Source organism: Doryrhamphus excisus, chromosome 11 (genome assembly GCF_030265055.1).
Source record: "Doryrhamphus excisus isolate RoL2022-K1 chromosome 11, RoL_Dexc_1.0, whole genome shotgun sequence".
Classification (NCBI taxonomy): domain Eukaryota; kingdom Metazoa; phylum Chordata; class Actinopteri; order Syngnathiformes; family Syngnathidae; genus Doryrhamphus; species Doryrhamphus excisus.
Window position 1 is genome coordinate 21,095,935 of NC_080476.1, and position 17,770 is coordinate 21,113,704.

At 48.2% G+C, this 17,770-nt stretch overlaps 2 protein-coding genes across 2 annotated transcripts; one reads left to right on the plus strand and one right to left on the minus strand.

Moving 5' to 3' along the window:
* The first annotated feature begins 432 nt into the window (after positions 1-432).
* LOC131137915 (potassium voltage-gated channel subfamily A member 1-like) lies at positions 433-10,556 on the plus strand. The gene is made up of 2 exons (XM_058086334.1): positions 433-633; positions 970-10,556. Exon 2 carries the CDS (start codon positions 1,160-1,162, stop codon positions 2,636-2,638), a length of 1,479 nt encoding a protein of 492 aa, XP_057942317.1. The 5' UTR covers positions 433-633; positions 970-1,159; the 3' UTR covers positions 2,639-10,556.
* A 1,232-nt stretch (positions 10,557-11,788) lies between these two features.
* On the minus strand, positions 11,789-12,748 carry LOC131138384 (bile salt-activated lipase-like). The gene has a single exon (XM_058087247.1). It carries the CDS (start codon positions 12,746-12,748, stop codon positions 11,789-11,791), a length of 960 nt encoding a protein of 319 aa, XP_057943230.1.
* Positions 12,749-17,770: the final 5,022 nt, after the last annotated feature.

Consider the following 17,770-nt stretch of genomic DNA (forward strand, 5'->3'; position numbering starts at 1 on the left):
TAGTAGTGGTAGTAGTGGTGTGTATCAGTGTGTTGCATTTCCGCATGCACCCACAACTTGGTGGTGCCTTCAGGAGCCGCTCTGCATTGCGTCGAAAGCTACACCCCCCCCCCCCCCCCCCCCCCCCCTTCCTCCCTCCCTCCTCTTCCTCATCCATCCTGGGCCGTGCATGCGTGCAAAGTCAACATCTGAACCTTGCAGAGGAAACAACACTCTCATCATCATCATCATCATCAGCTGTTGCCCCCCCCCCTCCTCTTCCTCCTGAAGGCGTGCTGGTTTCTGCTGATGTCTGGATAACGTCAAGGGCTTATGGCTCCTTTAATGTAGCATCCTCTATTGCCCCCCCCCCCCCCAACTCCCCCCAACCCCCCCCTTTTTGAATCGCAGCGTTAAAACGTGCGCGCGCTCACACGCACACGCGCACACGCTCCTTCCCGCAGTGTGCGCGTGTCGTCCAAGCTGCTCGGATGCCGCCGAGCAAGTGATTGTTTTTTTTCCCTGTCGGAAGATGAAGATGGGACCATGTGAGGAATTCCACATGGATGCTTGGATCAGGAACACCGCCCGTGACACCCCCCGCTGCCGCCACCCCCGCATCTTCATCATCACCATCTTCTTCATCACCCCCAGGTAAGCCGCCACCACGCCTGTGTGCATGCCTGCATATGAAGGGCTTGTTATGATGATGATGATGATGATGATGATGATGCGTCAAAAGCTCGGGCGCCAACTGCAGTTTGATGCATTAGCATAGCCACCTTGCTAGCATAGCATTGCTAATTGCAGCGCCACTGAGGTGAAATAAAGAAGTGGAGAAAATGCTGAGCAGGCAAATATCTTTCTGTGTTCGCTGTTTGATCCCATTATCCCCCCCCCCCCAACCCCCCCCATCGCCACCCCCGCCCCCCCTTCCTTCCTTCCCTCTCTCTCTCTCTCTCTCTCTCTCTCTCCCTCCCCGGGCGGCAGAGGCGTTGGAGAGCAGCAATGGTCAAGTCAGCGAGAACCGCAGTGGCGCCGCACTGAGGCAAATCCGTCCAAGCAGCCCCTGGTGGTGTCCCGGGGGTGAGGGGGGGTTCACTTTAAGGGGCACGGGAAGCCGAGGAGATCCCAATCGTCCGTCCCCGGAGCTCAGAGCGACCCGCGTCCCCGCCGCAACATGACGGTGGCATCAGGAGACAACGTGGACGAGACTTCGGCCGTCCCCGGCCACCCCCAGGACGCCTACCCGCCCCCGGATCACAACGACCACGAGTGCTGCGAGAGGGTGGTCATCAACATAGCCGGCCTAAGGTTCGAAACCCAGTTGAAGACCCTGTCGCAGTTTCCCGAGACGCTGCTGGGGAACCCCAAAAAGCGAATGCGCTACTTCGACCCCCTGAGGAACGAGTACTTCTTTGACAGGAACAGGCCCAGCTTCGACGCCATCCTGTACTACTACCAGTCGGGGGGGCGGCTACGCAGACCGGTCAACGTCCCCTTGGATATGTTCTCGGAGGAGATCAAGTTCTACGAGCTGGGAGTGGACGCCATGGAGAGGTTCCGAGAAGACGAGGGCTTCATTCGGGAGGAGGAGCGCCCCCTCCCCGACAGGGAGTTCCAGCGTCAGATCTGGCTCCTCTTTGAGCACCCGGAAAGCTCGGGAACGGCCCGAGGGATCGCCATCGTGTCAGTCATGGTCATCCTGATCTCCATCGTCATATTTTGCCTGGAGACCCTGCCCCAGCTGAAGGACGACCCCATGGGGCACATGGAGACCGTGGGGAACACCACCATCTACTACAAGCCCAACATCCTCACAGACCCTTTCTTCATCATCGAGACCCTCTGCATCATCTGGTTCTCCTTCGAGTTGATCGTTCGCTTCCTGGCGTGTCCCAGCAAACCGGCGTTCTTCAAGAACATGATGAACACCATCGACATCGTGGCCATCATCCCGTACTTCATCACGCTGGGCACCGAGCTGGCCGAAGACTCCGACACCGAAGGAGTCGGCGAGCAGGCGACCTCTCTGGCCATACTCAGGGTGATCCGTCTGGTCAGGGTTTTCCGCATCTTCAAACTGTCCCGACACTCCAAAGGACTGCAGATCTTGGGCCAGACCCTCAAGGCCAGCATGCGAGAGCTGGGACTCCTCATCTTCTTCCTCTTCATCGGGGTCATCTTGTTTTCCAGCGCCGTGTACTTCGCCGAGGCCGAGGAGCAGGATTCCCAGTTCGGCAGCATCCCCGATGCCTTCTGGTGGGCGGTGGTGTCCATGACCACGGTAGGCTACGGCGACATGGTGCCGGTCACCATCGGGGGCAAGATCGTGGGGTCCCTGTGCGCCATCGCCGGCGTGCTGACCATCGCCCTCCCGGTGCCCGTCATCGTGTCCAACTTCAACTACTTCTACCACCGGGAAACGGAAGGCGAGGAGCAGGCGCAGCTCCTCAACGTCAGCAACCCCAACATCCCGTCCGACAGCAACTCCAGCCGCCGGAGTTCGTCCGTCGTCAGCAAGTCCGAGTACATGGAGATCGACGGCGACCTCAACAACAGCATCGACAACTTCCGGGAGGCCAACCTGAGAACTGGGAATTGCACCATCGCCAATCAGAACTGTGTGAACAAGAGCAAGTTGCTGACCGACGTTTAGGCGCCGCGACCCAGGAGACCGCCGCCGGCCGCTTAGCTTGATCGCGGCTGCGTTCACACTTCGTATGCGTGGTTCGGTTAAAGATGACTCTGGATTTGAACCGGGTCGTCATCGGAAGCAAACAAGGGGGACGACACGCGTGGTTCCGTTCTCCGTCAACGCCTAACGGATCGCTACGCCCAAATGGCGAGCGCGACTAAGCAAATGTCTGAACGACAAAAGCGAATCCACTCGGATTCATTCCTAATTCCTAGTATTTGGCTTGGTTGCACGGCGGTCCGGTGGTTAGCACGCAGACCTCACAGCTAGGAGACCAGGGTTCAATGCCACCCTCGGCCATCTCTGTGTGGAGTTTGCGTGTTCTCCCCGTGCGTGCGTGGGTTTTCTCCGGGTACTCCGGTTTCCTCCCACATTCCAAAAAAAACATGCTAGGCTAATTAGCGACTCCAAATTGTCCATAGGTATGAATGTGAGTGTGAATGGTTGTTTGTCTATATGTGCCCTGTGATTGGCTGGCCACCGTTCCAGGGTGTACCCCGCCTTACGCCGGAAGACAGCTGGGATAGGCTCCAGCACCCCCCCCCCCCCGGTAGAAAATGAATGAATTTTAAATGTTTTAAATGTTTGGTCCGGCCGCACCCCATGTACCCCGTGTACCCTGCGGCTCTCGCCTTGGAGCACCGACGTACCCCCAGAGTACCGAACCACCAAAAGTGTGAACGCAACCTCAGGCTTCGGTGAGGCCTCACGTCTCCTTAGAAGTTAAGAGTAGTTAGATAGGCTAATGAATTCTTCTAATCCTGCATCTATGTACCGCCCCCCACCCCCGGCCCCGGCCCCGGCCCCCTTCCAGAAGGACACTGATAACCTCATGTATGCTAGGTGTTAGGATGCAGAGCACACTCGTCTTATCAGGCAACATCATGCATGGACAACAAAGCTTCTGCAGCCATGCGGCTTGAAAAACACCCGACTCCCACCCACCCAATCGCCCACTTCCTCCACCACCACCCCCCTCGGAAGGATCTAAAAAGCACCTTATAGGAGGAAGACCCATCTGGATGTAAACAACCCCCCTCCCCCCCTTCCTGGACTTCCGCAGTGGAGTCGTGATCCCAGGGGCCGCAACCACAGGCTTCACGCATGATGCCTTGACTTCCCATCGTGACGCATGCAACGACACTACGACACGTAGGGTACCACCCCCCCGCAACCGGGGTGGCCCGCTTTTGGACCGCCCACATTTTGCCACATATGAATACGGCTTTGATTTGCCACGTGGAGAACTTTGAACGTGGACTGACGTCATGAAGGAGATCATCGCATGATGACCAACGTATGCATTATGATCTATGACATCATATTTTATATTTACTCTATGGACATGACTTCCTTTTATATCCTGCCATATTTAGTCACGCATGACATGAGTAAGCAAGCTTGTTCAACTCAGGCACTCTGCGTGTCCTTTGGTCTTGGGTCAGGGAAAACTAGGAATCCAGTCCTTGCATCGCATTCACGTGTACCCCAACCCAGAACCTAGCGAGTACTTAACGACACTAATTAACACTAAGACTGCATTTAATCAGAAGTAAGCTATGATAGCGACATAGCGCAGTGCATGACACAATTAGCTGTGCTTCCATTTCCACAAACGGGAATTCTTGGGATGATCGGGAATGATATGAGTTGCTAGTGCCTTTATTCCACTCACCACCAGGACCAGTGGAAGTGCCTCTCAAGTCCTAAAAAGGGATCTGTCAAGTCATGCAGACCGGGTTGACATGTTAGTAATACAATAATATTCATAATAATAATAATAATAATAATAACTCAGCTGCACGCAGGTTGAGTGGTTAGCACGCAGACCTCACAGCTAGGAGACCAGGGTTCAATCCCACCCTCGGGCATCTCTGTGTGGAGTTTTCTCCGGGTACTCCGGTTTCCTCCCACATTCCAAAAACATGCTAGGTTAATTAGCCACTCCAAATTGTCCATAGGTATGAATGTGAGTGTGAATGGTTGTTTGTCTATATGTGCCCTGTGATTGGCTGGCGACCAGTCCAGGGTGTACCCCGCCTTACGCCCAAAGACAGCTGGGATAGGCTCCAGCACCCCCACGACCCTCGTGAGGAAAAGCAGTAGAAAATGAATGAATGAATAATAATAATAATAATAATAATAACTCGGCTGCACGCAGGTCGAGTGGTTAGCACGCAGACCTCACAGCTAGGAGACCCGAGTTCAATCCCAACCTCGGCCATCTCTGTGTGGAGTTTGCATGTTCTCCGGGTATTCCGGTCCATATTCCAAAAACATGCTAGGTTAATTGGCCACTCCAAATTGTCCATAGGTATGAATGTGAGTGTGAATGGTTGTTTGTCTATATGTGCCCTGTGATTGGCTGGCGACCAGTCCAGGGTGTACCCCGCCTTACGCCCAAAGACAGCTGGGATAGGCTCCAGCACCCCCCGCGACCCTCGTGAGGAAAAGCGGTAGAAAATGAATGAATGAATGAATGAATAATAATAATAATAATAATAACTCGGCTGCACGCAGGTTGAGTGGTTAGCACGCAGACCTCACAGCTAGGAGACCCGAGTTCAATCCCAACCTCGGCCATCTCTGTGTGGAGTTTGCATGTTCTCCGGGTATTCCGGTCCACATTCCAAAAACATGCTAGGTTAATTAGCCACTCCAAATTGTCCATAGGTATGAATGTGAGTGTGAATGGTTGTTTGTCTATATGTGCCCTGGGATTGGCTGGCCACCAGTCCAGGGTGTACCCCGCCTTACGCTCGGAGACAGTTGGGATAGGCTCCAGCACCCCCCGCGACCCTCGTGAGGAAAAGCGGTAGAAAATGAATGAATGAATGAATAATAATAATAATAATAATAATAATAACTTGGCTGCACGCAGGTCGAGTGGTTAGCATGCAGACCTCACAGCTAGGAGACCCGAGTTCAATCCCAACCTCGGCCATCTCTGTGTGGAGTTTGCATGTTCTCCGGGTATTCCGGTCCACATTCCAAAAACATGCTAGGTTAATTAGCGACTCCAAATTGTCCATAGGTATGAATGTGAGTGTGAATGGTTGTTTGGGATAGGCTCCAGCATCCCTGCGACCCTCGTGAGGAAAAAGCGGTAGAAAATGAGTGAATGAATGTATCACATTATGAGCCACGAGTGGGTGAAAAAATACAAAATAAAGCCCCCCCCCACCCCCCCAACCTGCTCTTACTACGCACAAGCTGGTCTTCATGCCCTGGCCGCCTAACGAAGCAGCAGCAACGTAATGTACTTCCCACTTGAACCAATCCAAATCAAAAAGGGAATATTTCCAACTTTTGGGCCATCGTTTAGTCATGCCTGGCTTGTTTTTTCTACCATCCTTTTTCAGGGTCTCTACCTCAGTGAGGTCATTGCAAAGTTGCTGCAGAGGCGCATGCAAGCTTCCATGCAGGGCTTCCTTCCAACGCTGGGGCGCTAAACCCGGCCATAACGCTCCAAAACTGCAGTGCTGCAATATTGAATGTGAGCGTCCCGAAGCATCACCACCTTTACACGAGCACTTAAACGAGAGAGGGAGGGAGAGAGAGAAGTGTATCACCATCATGCTCCATCCATTTCTTTTGGGTTCCGTTGATGAAGCTACGCACAATCAGAATGTTGATTTTTACAAAGATTGTTTGAACTCTCCTTCCTGAGGGACTCTTTTTATATACGTGGCTTTTCTTTAACGACACACGCACACACGCATCCACGTGCACGCGCACACGTGCACGCACACACACACACACAGGCTTGGTATCATCCACTGCAGCTGTCGGGCATTACGACCAAACAATTTGCACTCAGCCATTCTTTGGTTTCAATGATTGTGTTTGCTATTTGTGCTAAGAATTGTTTGGAATTTTCATATTGCACTATTCATTTTTATATCTTTTACTGTTTATATTTTAAATTATTTCTATTCATGTTTTATTTATTTTCAGTTTTTTTTTTTTTTTACTATTTTTACTATTTTTTTTTTTTTTACTATTCAATTGTTCCAGATTTATTTTGTTTTTTACTATTTAATTGTTCCAGATAGGTCACTGTAGCTGGGCTGCAATTTAACCAATGAAAATTATTATTTTTTATTATTATTTATATTATATTTATTCAATTATTATTTTTATTTAACGTATTCAAAATATGAATATAAATGTCACAGTTTAAAGGTGTAACACATGGCATTGGAAATCAATTTTTACCAAAATATATTTATTCATAAACGTGTTATTTTATTATTTTACATTATTTTACGTTATTGTTGTCGGTAAGCTCATGGATGTTTGATCCAAAACATATCAACTCATGGATTCTAATGTTTATTTCTGTAATTATGTATTTGTTTCAGATTTTCATTGTATTTTGGTTGGCTTTTGAATATTGAATATTCATTTGGCCTTTTCATGTTCATTCATCGATGTGTGTATTATGTGTTATTATGTATTATATTCCTTTCCATTGAATGCATTCATACATTTCATTTCTATTTGATCTTATTTTGACATTTTTCAGATTGGCCTGCAGTCAGGCTCCAAAATGTCCCATGGATGGATTCATGTTTCAATGATATATTTATAGAAATATGAGCTAATATAATTGACCAAATTTGATGTGTTTATATTTGATTGGATCATCATCATCATCATCATCATAAGTGTTCTGGACAGATTGGCTGGAATGCCACGTAACCCCCCCCCCCCCAGGATATTTCTGTGCAACGTAGTCCTGCTTGTCCCCCCAAAGTCTTGGACATTAAAGGAGTCAGGAGTTTGACTGCAGCGTCATGAGAATGTCAGAGTCTTGCCGCAGTGTCTGCCCTTCCCGTGCCCTTGGGCAGGATGACTTTTTGTTACGGTTAGCTTCCTTCTTTGGGGTTTTATCCAAAGGTTACTTGCTTCCTGTCTAACTTCCTGTACTGTACGCTGACGGGACTCCATGACCGCGATGGGATCCTATCGTTGAAGGGTCAGCTGACCCTGGCTTAGCTTAGCTTAGCATTGCTGCTGCTGCTGCTGCACTTTGAACGGTGCTACGCATTCCACACCAAAACAGTCATGGACTCGAACACCACTACTTTCTTTTTGCCTGAAAAGATCTACTTTCCGTTGGTGGTACACTTTCCTGGAGAATCACAGCCCGCCGTGCGCTTGTAGCCACGACCGTGACCTATTTATTCAAGTCAACAATGGTAACGGTTTGATTTCATTTGAACATGCATCAGATTCCAATTGAGTGCATCCCATAATCAGTTCCCAGTTCCACATGTCCAAAAGGAGTAGGAAGAAGCAAAGCTTATTAAATCCTACCCCTCCATCTGGTACTTTTACAATCACTAACTCTTACATTTGTTCACTTCCTGCTTTCATAATATAGTTTTTTTTTTTAATAATGTACCTCGTACGGATGTACTCGGTGTTTGGCTCATCGTTGTGCATTGTTTGATTTCCTTACTCAATCCATTCCATAGTTTGATTCCACATCCTGAAATGCTATGGCTAGCATAACGTAGTCCTAGCATAGAAGTGTTTCAAATGTACTTCTTCCCTGAGATCATATTTCTCCTCTCTTGTAGAGAAGTATTGGATGACATTTTTAGCTAATTGCTTATTTTTAGCCTTATGCATTATTTGAGCTGTTTGAACATGAACTATATCAGCAAGTTGAACAATAACAACTATGCTATAAGGCAAGGAAATAGGCATAACCAGATATACTAAAGTATATCTAAAAAGTATATACTAAAGTATACTAAAAATGTGCTTTGATGACCTTTTTCAGTTGGAATGGAAAAGAGCCACTGTTGCTTATCCGGGTCATGGAAGTCCGCAAAGGTTGAATGGAGGCGACTGGACTTTCACCCAAAAGGCTTCTTCACTTCTGCGTTCCAAGGGTGGCGTTATGTCCCCGGTTGGGGGTGCTTGAACCGCGGAATGAGACAGTCGTTGGGGGGTGATCGGTGATGGCACGCCTGGCCTTCCTGGTTGTTAGCTTAGTTCTGATGACGACTTCTGAGGTGACGGAAAAGTCCAATGGATGAGAGTCGCAGGGTTTATTGCGGTCCTTCTCAGCTGGTCCTCGTATCTCCGCTTTTGCCGGCCGTGATGTTGTCGACCGTGTAGCAGTTGTCGTGGACGTCTGTCGTCCGGTATTCTGATGGTGCGGTCGGTTCATCGCAGTTGGCCCCCAAGAAAGGTGGCCTCCTTGCTCTCGGTTCCGGTTCAATCCAGGATTTCCACGTGAGGGACATGATCTCGACATGTTAGACCAAGGATGAGCTGGAGAAACTCGATGTGAGACTGCGATTCATGGTAGACCGCCACCTTGGTGTGTATGCTAAGGTCTTTGGGGGCGGCTGAGGTAGATCTAACCAACATTACTGTCTGGGACTAATGCCAGGGGTTTGCCGTTGCCGTTAAAGACGGGTCAGGAGACAATAGGCGAATTCCACCGAACAGAGTACCTCTGTTTTTACTGCGTTCACACGGAGATCTTCATAGCAGCTCTTGACGTTGCCTGCAGAGTCTCTGATTTACGTGCCTCAAAGTAGCCTCCATTTTTCACAGTTCTGACCCCGGTAGGTTCCCATCCAAGTTCTTTGTGCAGTAGCCAGATGTTGACCGGTACAGGGGCAAACACGGGTCATCTAACACCGCCACCAACTGTGAAGGATCTAGCTCTTTCGCAATCACGCCAACCAGGGACATAAACAGCTAGACTCCACATGTCAAATGTGGGAACTGAAGACAACAAACAAAGAATCCAGTTGCCTCCACCCAACCCTTGCAAGGGGATATTATATTTCCTGCATATTTCCAACCGCTAAAGCTGCTATCCTGAATCCGTACGGAGGAACGCACTGCATGGTCCACAGACGACTGCATGAGCTTTGCCTTTCGGGACTGTACATCCATTCATGACATGATTTTTGATTGTGGTTTGAAGTTTTTGGAAAGAAATTCCGTGCTCCCTTGTGCCCCCGTGTTAGCGTCGTGACCCCGTCGCAGGGTTTTGAACACAAGCGTGGGCATTTAAGGGCTAGTTTCTCAAACTGAACTCCCTGCAAGCCGTGCCCTGCTTCGTTCTTCAGTTCCATGAGTTCATCAGAAGTTGGGCCACTTTGGAGCAAAAAAAAACAAAGACTAACAAACAAACAAACAAAAGACTTTGGAACTCTTGTCTTCATCTTTCCAGCAAAGCGATTGTATCCGAGCGCCATCGGCATCTTTTAGGATTATGCTACAGCTGCTACAGCGTCTACAGCTGCTACAGCGTCTACAGCGTCTACAGCGTGCGACAACAAAACGGCATGGTCTGTGATCTATGCAAGGGTACTCATTCCTTTCCTTTCTTCAACTCCTTCACTTGTCACTTCATCTTCTATTTACTCAATAAATTTTCAAGGATGGGATGGTGTCTCCTTGTTCCTGAAGCCAAGGAAGGTCTCCCTGCGTCTGCCCGTCCTTGTGACAAAGATGCTGGCATCTCCTTCCGCCGTGGTCATCTGTTTCCCGTTTGTGTTCCACAGCGGAAGAAGATGCGAGCGTCTTCACGTCCATAAGAATGGACACATAACAACGCGCTAGCGCTAGCTTAGCAAGCTGACTCCATCGCTAGCCTCGCCAGTTGACTTATTGTAATTCTAATCCTAAAATAAATACTACTTCCACACCAAATAAGAGGATTTTTTCCCATTCAATTTCAGCCATAGCATGTCAGCTAGGCTACGCTAGCTCAATAGACCTTCTCCGTGCAGAGTGGAAGTTAATGTCATTTCATAGCACCACTTATTGACTACCATACTACTTAGAACTATAGAATCGCATGGTTGGTAATGCTAACGGTAATTTTTTTTCAACTGTTACATTTGTTCACTTCCTGCTTTCATAATATAGTTTAATTTGTTTTTTTTTTTTGTAAATTAAAAAAATATATATATACTTTTTATTTTTTGTCACACAGAAGTACTCGGTGATATGAGCATCCAATGACATCATGGGTACCATAGTAACGGTTAATATAGTGATATACATATAGCAGTTTTACAATCAGTAACTGTTACATTTGTTCACTTCCTGCTTTCCTAATATAGCTTACGTTTTTTTAATGTTTTGTACCGAAGTAGGAGGTTTTGCCTATCTGGATTCAGATGAGCGCATCGGAGGAGGGGGGGGCCCAGAGAGCGGTCCCGCATGTCGGCAGGGAGGAAGAGTATGTGGGCACACTTTTGAGGTGGCGCGATGATTCATTCCCTCTGGTGCTGCCAAAGCGGAGAACATTTTGCAGAGCAGATGGCGACCATCTCCTTTGGCTTTCCACGCCACACAACCTCAACACAAAGTTGTAACCTCCTCTTCCTCAGCACAACTTCTTCCTCAGATTGTCTGTTGGACCATCTTGGCTGCTTTGGAGAACACATGCTGGACCTTCCAGGCCCGGTTTCTTCAGATTGGAATAAGAACTTCCTCAAATGCTTTGCTGGGGAAAGTGGGGAACGGCACTCCTGGATTGGTCCCCCTTTTCAAGACCGATTGGTGACAGGTACCGGTCCTGGTCACAGAACGCTGGACCAGCTCTACACCCACGCAAAGGCAATGAAGCGTGTCCCTCGGGCGTCCTGCGGGGGGCGTCCTGCAGAACAGCATTGGTGGTCCGCTACAACGTGCCATTTGGTGGTCCTTGTACAACCAGAGCCTGGTCCACTGGAATCCACCTGGAAAGGTGGATTGCAACTTCCAGTTTGGGAGGGAGGTCAAGTACATCGGGGTCTTGTTCATGAGTGAGGGAAGGTCGGAGGCTGACGTAGACCGGCAGATCAGCGCAGGATCTGCAGTAATTCGGTCTCTGTACTGGAACATCCTGAGAGCGGAGCTGAGACCCCCCATCACTTAACTCCCTCACTTATGGTCATGAGCTTTGGGTCGTGACCGAAGGAAGGAGAAGCAGCTGAAATGGGTTTCCTCCGTAGGGCGGCTGGACTCACCCTAAGAGATTAAGATCCCTAAGGACCCTAAGGTTGAGGATCTTAGTCATCCCGGAGAGGCTCAGAGTAGAACCCCCCCCCCCCAATCACATGTAGAGGAGCCAGTTGAGGTCTCTCAACCTATCTCCAACTTGAGGTGATGTCCACAGGCCTCCAGCTGTTGGCTTCTTCCTGTTTTGCCCATGTATCCATTCTCAGGTACATCAGGGGTGCCAATGTATCCATTCTCAGGTACATTAGGGGTGCCAATGTATCCATTCTCGGGTACATTAGGGGTGCCAATGTATCCATTCTCTGGTACATTAGGGGTGCCAATGTGTCCATTCTCAGGTACATCAGGGGTGCCAATGTATCCATTCTCAGGTACATTAGGGGTGCCAATGTATCCATTCTCAGGTACATTAGGGGTGCCAATGTATCCATTCTCAGGTACATTAGGGGTGCCAATGTATCCATTCTCAGGTACATTAGGGGTGCCAATGTATCCATTCTCGGGTACATTAGGGGTGCCAATGTATCCATTCTCTGGTACATTAGGGGTGCCAATGTGTCCATTCTCAGGTACATCAGGGGTGCCAATGTATCCATTCTCAGGTACATTAGGGGTGCCAATGTATCCATTCTCGGGTACATTAGGGGTGCCAATGTATCCATTCTCTGGTACATTAGGGGTGCCAATGTGTCCATTCTCAGGTACATCAGGGGTGCCAATGTATCCATTCTCTGGTACATTAGGGGTGCCAATGTATCCATTCTCTGGTACATCAGGGGTGCCAATGTGTCCATTCTCAGGTACATCAGGGGTGCCAATGTATCCATTCTCAGGTACATCAGGGGTGCCAATGTATCCATTCTCAGGTACATTAGGGGTGCCAATGTATCCATTCTCGGGTACATCAGGGGTGCCAATGTATCCATTCTCAGGTACATTAGGGGTGCCAATGTATCCATTCTCAGGTACATCAGGGGTGCCCATGTATCCATTCTCAGGTACATTAGGGGTGCCAATGTATCCATTCTCAGGTACATCAGGGGTGCCCATGTATCCATTCTCGGGTACATTAGGGGTGCCCATGTATCCATTGTCAGGTACATTAGGGGTGCCAATGTATCCATTCTCAGGTACATTAGGGGTGCCAATGTATCCATTGTCAGGTACATCATGAGATCATGACACAGCGTTTTTGTTTTTAGAGGACGGACACGCCTCATATTCCCCTCATACCAAACCCCCCCCAGTGGATCAAATCCCACGTGAGACACAATGTGGTGTCCAATAACGGAGATCCATGCCACCACGTCTCAGCACTAAGCAGTAGAAACATTTCTATCATTAGAACATTAGAAATGGTCCCACTAAAAAGATGCTTTGATGATAATAGATTGTCCTTGAACCTAAATAAAACTAAAATCAGGATTATTATGCTCCTCCTCAAAGATGATTATGAAATATGCAAATGAAAATAGCAGCATAATGGGTTACAATCTGGTTGCATCGGTTGCATCTGCATGAAATACTCTTTCCTTTCTCCATGTCCACTCAATGTTTGTTCCCGCTTGTGTCCCTGGCCGGGAAAGCCAAGCAGCGATTCCCACGGAATGCATGCTAAGGTCGGATGAAGTTAGCTAAGCATCTTGTGTCGGGACGTGTGGGACTACACAGGTGGGTCTGATGTTGTGGCATCAGTCGTGCTTTCATCAGGATGACGACATGACGCCCTTTGCCTCCATTATGAAACAGGAAGTGGGTCAGAGAGAGGACCGCGGGAATTGGATCGGAAGGTGGGCTGGGGTCAAGGGAGAGGTTGGCGTCGCTGCGAGGCCCGTGGGGGGCTACTGGAGATCCAATAGTGCTGCCTCAGCAGTTTTTGTTGACACTGGGGTATCTCACAGTGGAGTTATTAACATTAACATGATTAACATGATTAACATGATCAACATTATCAGAGATGCATCAATGGTGACATATTGATGAATGACAGAAAAGGGGCATTATTAGGGAGGGTGGTGTACGGCCAGCCCCCACCCCATATTGCTCATTGATGGTGGGCGGTGTGTGTGTGGGGGGGGGTGCATGTCAGCCTTCCTGGGCAGGACACATTAAGTGAGCTGCTGGTGGAATTTACAGTAAAGGCTCAGCTGAGACTGGTGCACGCTGCAAGAAGTGTCCTTCACAGCATGTGCACTTATCTCAAGATGGGAGGGGCCGAGCAAGGAACCGTGTTTATTATTATTATTATTGTTCATATAGCTCTTCAAAATTAAACCCCGCCAAAATATAATAATAATAATTTGAATTATTTAGAGGACCTTCTGAGAACTTGCAATATTTTTTTGGTAATATTCCAATTCCATTTGTCATCACAAATACTACATTTATTTTGTATTTATTTACCGGCATAAGTGTACGGTGTTTTTTTTCTACTTGGCACGACTTTTGTCTTGTAATACTTACATGACTATCAATAATTATCCTGTAATATTTTATTCCTGTCAACTTCATGTTAAGACTCATACTTTTTCCTAAATGTCAACTTTATTCTCTTAGAATTATGCCACCATTTTTTCCATGTGTATCAGGTTTTTCATCGGAAGATTTTTGTGCAGTAATGAGTAGAACATGGCAGTAATGAGTGTAACATATCACATACAAACACATGATGCGACAATACACAATATAAAAGGACAGTGTCGCATCAATACGGACGTATGGTGTACAATTTATGCTATATAATTGTGATGGTCAGTGAATAATTAAGAAGAATAACAGTCCAGGGTGTACCCCGCCTCTCGCCCAAAGACAGCTGGGATAGGCTCCAGCACCCCTGCGACCCTCGTGAGGAAAAAGCGGTAGAAAATGAATGAATGAATGAATGAATGAACATGGTTAATCCCGCCCCCCCGGCACTATTTGAGAAGCACAAGTTTTGACTTTTGAGTGTTTCGAATGAATTAGCAGATGTTTGGTTGCCGCGGCTAATTAAGGGTGAACTTTTTGCAGCGGAGGCAGCTCTGTCAAAGGCTGACAAATGGAGAGAGTGCTTTGTGCTGAGAGCAGTCCCTGCAGGTTTCCCATGCAGGCAGGCAGCCAGACCAGGGCCAGATGATGGTTGCTATATTTATTTCTATCCAGCACGTGAACACAGCACACACACGCCGGGACGGAAACAAGGGGTGGCTTTTTCTCTCTGCCGGCGGAAGATGAGGGACTGAAGCGGACTCGAGGGCCCAAAGAGTGTACTCCAGTGTTACATAAGGACTGCACGGCCCCGGTGAGCTGGATATTCATTCCCACTGCAGCCTGCTTCAAGTCCATGAACTCATCACGCTGCAGCCTCCCTTTCAAGTGCTAGTCATTGTACTGCTACATATTTTTTTTTATTTTAATTTACATTTTTTGATGTGAATTATTTTTTCATAAATTAAATTAGCGTGCATAAAATGATGACCTAGGTAGAAAAGGTTTCATGGACCACAACACTGATAACTAGACATTGGGGGTTCTTTAACTTCCTGTCAATGTAACATTACTGACACTAGTAACCGGCGTTGAATAGTATAGAGCAGGGGTCGGCAACCTTTACTATGAAAAGAGCCATTTCACCCACTTGCCCACTAAAGAAAAATAGCCTGGAGCCGCAAAACGTTGTATGTTTAAAACAACATTGGAGGGAAAAAAAAAAGACGAGTTGGAGTACTCTTGCTAGTACTGGAGATAAACTTTTGTTTTTAAATGAGCTCTAATTTATTTTTTAGAATCGTCAAATAACTCATTAATAATAATTAATAACTCAAATAACTCAAAGTATTACTCATTTCCCTTCATGTTAACCTGTCAGAGAGAACTGGATAGCATCCTGTCTGCTCATTCAGTCACCAGTCAGAACTCAGTCAGGATGCATTCATGGTCTCACACAAAGTTGGATTTTTGTAAACTCATAACAAAGACGTGCATTTTCACCACACGGGTGCTAAAAAATATTCAAGCATTGCAAAGGGAGCCGCAACAAAGAGGCTGGAGAGCCACATGCGGCTCTGGAGCCGCGGGTTGCTGACCCCTGGTATAGAGCATTATTATGTATTTGAACACATCTTCTGAATGCCTTATATTTGTATTTTTACTTCATTTAGCTATTTTACTACTAGAAGGCCGTATACAGAATACATTTCGGAAAAACACACCTGATTACTGTACACCAAATGTCACAACCACAACCTACAAAAGTCCACCAGGTGAGCCTATTGCGCAACAAAACACCTTTCCTGTTCACTTCCCAGTGCACACCTGTCATGGAATCGACTGCGCCGTGATAAAACGTTCCCTCAAAGCATTCCCAGTGGCGTTCATAAGGGAATTGGCTTGACGTTATTTCCTATCATATTAGCTTGGGCAACAATTAGTGCTGATATGCCGTGTCAGCAAACTTAGCAATCAATAAAGTCTACCCAACACCACTGATGCTCACAGGGTCCAGCCTGGAACTCCATACACTGAATCACGATGCGGGGGCTATTTCTGGACTGTGTGAAAATACTGCGCATATACATACATATATATACGTATATATATATACACACATATAGGTATGCATGATCATCATGAAGCTTTCCACTGGTAAGCCAGACCACCTCCTCCTCACCTCCTCCTCCAGTAGTGCTGCTGCTTGCTGACTCATTGTCCCTGAATTTTCCGGCCTGACCGCATCATTCCTCTGCTGGTGCCGCTTCAGCACCGTACAGGGGGGGGGGGGGGGGGGCGGGGGACACACCAAGAGGGTGCAACTGTGGCCTGACGTCCTCAAAATATCATCCTCCAATTACAGCACAGTCATGAACCTGAAAAGCCAAATGCTGGTTTAGTAGACTGTGCGTAAGTATTGGCAGCTAGAACACCAGAACCTAGTAAGTCTTGTGTTCGTGTGTTGACTTGCACATTTACCACATTTACCACATTTACCATATTTACCATATTGCTATATTGCTACAAGATGCAGGAACAAAGACAAGTGTTAAGGTGAGGACGGGATGTCAACGCTGCTGTCGCCCCCTGCTGGTCGTTGGTGACGGCTCGCTTGGCAGGCAGACTCTGGTGTTGTGTTGCCCCCTAGTGGACAAGAACCAAACATAGGGAAGGTGAAGGAAGAGAATGACATGGAAAGTGCTGGGGGGAGGTGGAGGGGGGGTTATTTATTAATGACAAGAGCAGACAACAGACCCGGTCTGACTTTTCAGTTTTATTTAAGGTTCATTTTCCAGACCTGCAGAGGATATTTCACTTCCTTTTAAGCGCCTCAACTTGTTCATTTTTCCCTCCTCCTCCTTGTGACGTTACGTTAAAAACCCATTTCATGACCGCTTTCTCCCGGCTCAATTTGATCATCTTTGTGTCAATACTGTTAAAGAGGGAACAGTGATGGAGGGGCCGGGGTGGCGGGTGGCGACCATACGGATGGGAAAATAAGACTTGAAAAGAGGCGGCGGGTGGCGGGTGGCGGGACGAGGTCAGAGTGGAAAGCAAAGAAAGGAGAGAAAGGTTGCAAGCGCCACTCCTACAGTACTTTGTGTTGACACACTTGGCAAAGTCGCACACGATATTGCATGGCTTGCGGCAATCACTGACACGAGACCCCGCCTCTTCCTGTCGCTATCCTTGCGCCGTGTTTAAGGCCTTAGTGAAGACCCTGGCGGGTCAGCACGCTTTGCCAGTTACTTCCTTCTCTGCCATCTGGTTTCCCCTCCGACGTGGTGGCGGTCCACGGTCGGACTCGCTACCGGCAGTACCACACGGTGGCACTGTGAGTAACAAGTGGGATCCTCGTGCTTGGGATTGAGTGCCGCCATCATATCCACGAGGACTGGCTCCCCCCCACCCTGCGGTGCCCGGGCACTCGCTCTACCCTCTGATACAGAGGTTCAGCAAAAGCGTTCCCTCCGGCGGGACGGGGGCCGGTGGGAGCCCAGCACCATAGGGAATGGGAGCCACGAGGCCTCTGGAGCCGGCCTCTGGAGCCGGCCTCTGCCCCCGTCTAACAGGGAGCCCGTGCAGAGCCCTCAAATCCCAAACCCCTTGTCTGCCTCCCCAAATATCTCTCCAAGA